Below are 5,111 nucleotides of genomic sequence, written 5' to 3' on the forward strand. Positions count from 1 at the left end.
AGATGAAACAGAGTGATATGTTTCAGAAAAAAAAAAAAAAAAAAAGAAAGAAAAAAAGCACATATCTTCACGGATGACAGAGTTCTCTAGGACTTGCTCTGTGCCAGGCGGTTTGCATGTATATCACCTTAATCTCACAAAGGCCCTCAGGCAACTGCTATTAACACCACCAGCTGCAGAGGGGAATCTGAGGCTGAGGCTCAGGGAATTTGAAGTTAGTGGCTCAAGATCACCCATCTAAAAGAACATGGTAGTGGCCCACTGGAAGCCAGGTCTGTTTTGATTCCAAAGGTCTTGTTCTTTTTTTTTCCCCCCGAGACAGAGTCTCTGTCACTCAGGCTAGAGTGCAGTGGGGTGATCTTGGCTCACCGCAACCTCTGCCTCCCGGGTTCAAGCGATTCTACAGGTACCCACCACCATGCCTAGGTAATTTTTGTATTCTTAGTAGAGGCAGGTTTCACCATGTTGGCCAGGCTGGTCTCCAACTCTTGACCTCGTGATGTGCCTGCCTCAGCCTCCCAAAGTGCTGGGATTACAGGTGTAAGCCACCGCGCCCGGCCCAAAGGCCTTGTTCAGAACAATCATGCGCCACTGCCTGCCACAGAAGTCATAAAGCTACTGTTTCTTCCTCAACCACCTGCCCACCCCTCCAGCCCCGTAACTTCTGATGCTGATGGCCAGTAGCACCTGCACTGAATATCCACTTTGCTCCTAGATAACAGTTTTGTCCCCTCAGTTCAATGACCCCTGTGATGTTGAGATGAATGAGAAAATACTCTGGAAACTGCAGAGGGTTAAATCAGGATTTCTTCACCTCAGCACACTACTGACATTCTGTGCTGGATAACTCTCTGTCATGGGGGGCCTGTCCTGTGCACTGTGGGATATTTAGTAACACCCCTATCCTCTACTCACTAGATGCCAGTAATATCTCCCCATCCAGCTCTAACAACAAAAAATGTTTCCAGACATCACTGCCAAATGTCCCCAGTTGAGAGCCACTGGATTACGGTAAACTCAAAGGCCAGTTGACTCCTTTCAAAAGCAGCAGTTAGAGATGCTCAAGTCAGACCCAAACCTTGGCAAATTAGCAGCCACTGTTCCCTGAGGGCTTTCTATGTGTGAGGCAGTCAGCAACATGCTTCTCTCAAAGGACCCAGGCGCTGCTCCCACATGGAACCCCAGACTGGAGAAGACTCTGCTCTGACTACTGGCACCTCTTCCACACCTGGTCCCACTATCAAGAGGAGGCATTTTCTGAGTGCAGCCCACTCACATGCAAGACTCATTCCTGCTCAACCCATTTAATTATTTCCATACAAATGGATATTTGGGACTTTCAAATAGTTCATCCTGCTGGGCATGGTGGCTCACACCTGTAATCCCAGCACTTTGGGAGGCTGAGGCAGGTGGACCATCTGAGGTTGGGAGTTTGAGACCAGCCTGGTCACCATGGTGAAACCCCCTCTCTACTAAAAACACAAAAATGAGCTGGGTGTGGTGGCGGGCACCTGTAATCCCAGCTACTCGGGAGGCTGAGGCGGGGGAACTGTTCGAATCAGGAGGTGGGAGTTGCAGTGAGCCAAGATTGTGCCACTGCACTCCAGCCTGGGCAACAGAGTGAGACTCTGTCTCAAAAAAGTAAATGCATAAATAACAACAACAACAAAAATACTATTTTAAGAATTATCATGCCTGTAATCCCAGCACTTTGGGAGGCTGAGGCGGGCAGATCACCTGAGGTCAGGAGTTCAAGAGCAGCCTGACCAACATAGTGAAACCCTGTCTCTACTAAAATACAAAAATTAGCTGCAGCCAGGTGCAGAGGCTCACACCTGTAATACCAACACTTTGGGAGACTGAGGTGGGCAGATCACCTGAGGTCAGGAGTTCGAGACCAGCCCGGCCAAGATGGTGAAAATACAAAAAAATACAAAAATACTCAAAATACAAAAAATTAGCCATGTGTGGTGGCAGGTGCCTGTGATCCCTGAGGCAGGAGAATCGGTTGAACCCTGGAGGTGGAGGTTGCAGTGAGCCAAGATCACACCACTGCACTCCTGAGCAACAGAGTCAGACTCCATCTCAAAAAAAAAAATTAGCTGGGCATGGTGGCACCCACCTGTAATCCCAGCTACTTGGGAGGCTGAGATAGGAGAATTGCTTGAACCTGGGAGGCAGAGGTTGCAGTGTGCCAAGATCGTGCCACTGCACACCAGCCTGGGCAATAGAGCTAGACTCCATCTCAAAAAAAATTTAAAATAAAATTAAAAGTGCCAGGTTTGCCAGGTGCAGTGGCTCATGCCTGTAATCCCAGCACTTTGGGAGACCAAGGTGGGCGGATCACGAGGTCAAGAGAGTGAGACCAACCTGGCCAACATGGTGAAACCCTGTCTCTTCTAAAAACACAAAAATTAGCTGGGTGTGGTAGCACACACCTGTAGTCCCAGCTACTCAGGAGGCTGAGGTAGGAGAATCACTTGAACCCAGAAGGTAGAGGTTGCAGTGAGCCAAGATCGCACCACTGCACTCCAGCCTGGGGACAGAGCGAGACTCCATCTCAAAAACAAACAAAAAAGTGCCAGGCACAGGAAGAACACTGAAAAGCCAACCAATACTTACTAATAGTCTCCTAAGCACCAGCAAAGATGGACTGATAAGTAGTTCACTAATAGTAAGAGGAAAAACAACCCCACCTTTCACAAGCCTGAGGCTGGTTTTGAGGCAGTGAAAGAATTCTGAAGAGAGGACCCAAGCGCTGGTGGCTTACGCCTTTAACTCCAGCAATTTGGAAGGCCAAGGCGGGGATTTCACTAGAGTCCAGGAATTCAATACCAGCTTGAGCTACATGGAGAAACTTCGCTTCTACAAAAAATATACAAAAATTAGCTGGGCACAGTGGTGTGTGCCTGTAGTACCAGCTACTCAGGAGGCTGAGGCATGGGGAGCACTTAAGCCCAGGAAGTAGAGGCTATAGTGAGCCATGATCGCACTACTGCATTCCAGCCTGGGTGACAGAGCAAGACTTTGTCTCAAAAACAAAAAGCCGAGCGCGGTGGCTCCAGCCTGTAATCCCAGCACTTTGGGAGGCCGAGATGGGCGGATCACGAGGTCAGGAGATCGAGGCCATTCTGGCTACCACGGTGAAACCCCGTCTCTACTAAAAATACAAAAAAATTAGCCGGGTGTGGTGGTGGGCGTCTGTAGTCCCAGCTACTCGGGAGGCTGAGGCAGGAGAATGGCATAAACCCAGGAGGGAGAGCGTGTAGTGAGCTGAGATCTGGCCACTGCACTCCAGCCTGGGTGACAGAGCGAGACTCCATCTCAAAAAAAAAAAAAACGGTGAAGAGAAATTAGTCAATCAGGCTTGCCATGGTGGTTCATGCCTATAATACAGTACTTCAGGGCCTGGGCATCATGGTGAAACCCCATCTGTACTCAAAATACAAAAATTAGCTGGGCGCAGTGGCGCATGCCTGTCATCCTAGCTACTGAGGACACTGAGACACCAGAATCGCTTCAACCCAGGAGGTGGAGGTTGCAGTGAGCTGACATTGCACCCCACTGCACTCCATGCACTCCAGCCTGGGTGACAAAGCAAGACTCTGTCTGGAAAAAAAAAAAAAAGGTTGAGGCTGCTCAATCTGTGACCTGTAACACTATTACCATAGGGTCAACTTATGGAGGTCATTTCAACAAGTAAGAAAAGCAAAAGTCATCAGAATCCAGAGTTCAATGGTGGACCTCATCCCCTTCATGTGCCTTTCTCAAGGGATCACTGAGAACTAGCCAATGAAGAATGTCACCCAAGGCAAACATCACAAAACCATCTGGACCTTGCAACCACATCTGCAGAAATCTGAGCCAAAAGCCCTCCCTGGGTCAGTTGTGCTTTGAGGCCTCACCTTGAAGGAGAAAGTAGTCGGAGGTTGTGCGCTTCAGAGCAGCCTTTGCTTTCTCACTGCTCCAGTCCACCTCCAGGGCTTCTTTAACAGGGCAGAAGACCACCTTCTGTGGAAAAAAGGCAGAACTGCTTAGGAATAACATACGCTGACTTTCAATCACAAGGCAGTCGCTCTTCTCTATCGTAGAAAAATCTCATTATTTAAAGTTTACTGAACATTAAAAGAAGTAGGGGCCATTTGATCCAAGAAATGCTTATTGAACACTCACTATGTGCTTACCTAGAGGCTGGGGATGGACAACACAAACTCCCTGCACTGAAGGAAGACAGAGCCAAGCTCCCAAAGACCTGCTTCCATTCTGGCTCTTTAACTCTGGCTGGGCCAGGCGCGGTGGGTCACACCTGTAATCCCAACACTTTGGGAGACCGAGGCAGGCGGATCACATGAGGTCAGAAGTTGGAGACCAGCCTGGCCAACACGGTGAAACCCCTGTCTCAACAAAAATACAAAAATTAGCTAGGTGTGGTGGCGGCTGCCTGTACTCTCAGATACTTGGGAGGCCGAGGCAGGAGAATCACTTGAATCCAGGAGGTGGAGTTTGCAGTGAGCTGAGATCGCATCACTGCACTCCAGGCCTGATGAAGGAATGAGACTCCTCAAAAAAACCAAACCAAAACAAAAAACCTCTGGCTGTATTCATACTACAGGAATATCTCCACGATGAGGGGCAAGAATGTAAGTCTAACAATATTCTATAAAACGCTTTTGTAATAGTAAACAAAAACAAAAATTAAATGTTTCCTGGCAGAGGAATGGTTTAATGATGATACATGACAATAATAAATAACAGCAAGATAAACAATAAAGGGGATGGGACAAAGCTCCAGGTTGTGGAAACAGGAACAGCATTTGCAAAACCCCAGTGGTAGGCAAAAGGGTGGCTAGGATCTATAAAGCTCAAATTATCTTGATATATGCAATGACATATATTTTACTTTGAAATACCATTTACAAGGCCAGGCACGGTGGCTCACGCCTGTAATCCCAGCACTTTGGGAGGCTGAAGTGGGTGGACCCGCCTGAGGTCAGGAGTTCAAGACCAGCCTGACCAACATAGTGAAACCCCGTCTCTACTAAAAATACAAAAATCAGCCGGGCGCGGTGGCTCAAGCCTGTAATCCCAGCACTTTGGGAGGCCGAGACGGG

At 48.4% G+C, this 5,111-nt stretch overlaps 1 protein-coding gene across 5 annotated transcripts in view; it reads right to left on the bottom strand.

The window, feature by feature from the left end:
• The window catches only part of SAE1 (SUMO1 activating enzyme subunit 1), a 109,567-nt gene that overhangs the window by 52,069 nt on the left and 52,387 nt on the right, over window positions 1–5,111 (bottom strand). For all 5 annotated transcript variants that reach the window (XM_011962932.1, XM_011962933.1, XM_011962929.1 and 2 more), the window contains exon 6: window positions 3,906–4,011. In XM_011962932.1, the coding sequence (XP_011818322.1) occupies window positions 3,906–4,011 (106 nt within the window). The remainder of the gene's footprint in view (window positions 1–3,905; window positions 4,012–5,111) is intronic.

Source organism: Colobus angolensis, unplaced genomic scaffold (genome assembly GCF_000951035.1).
Source record: "Colobus angolensis palliatus isolate OR3802 unplaced genomic scaffold, Cang.pa_1.0 Scaffold60, whole genome shotgun sequence".
Taxonomy (NCBI): domain Eukaryota; kingdom Metazoa; phylum Chordata; class Mammalia; order Primates; family Cercopithecidae; genus Colobus; species Colobus angolensis.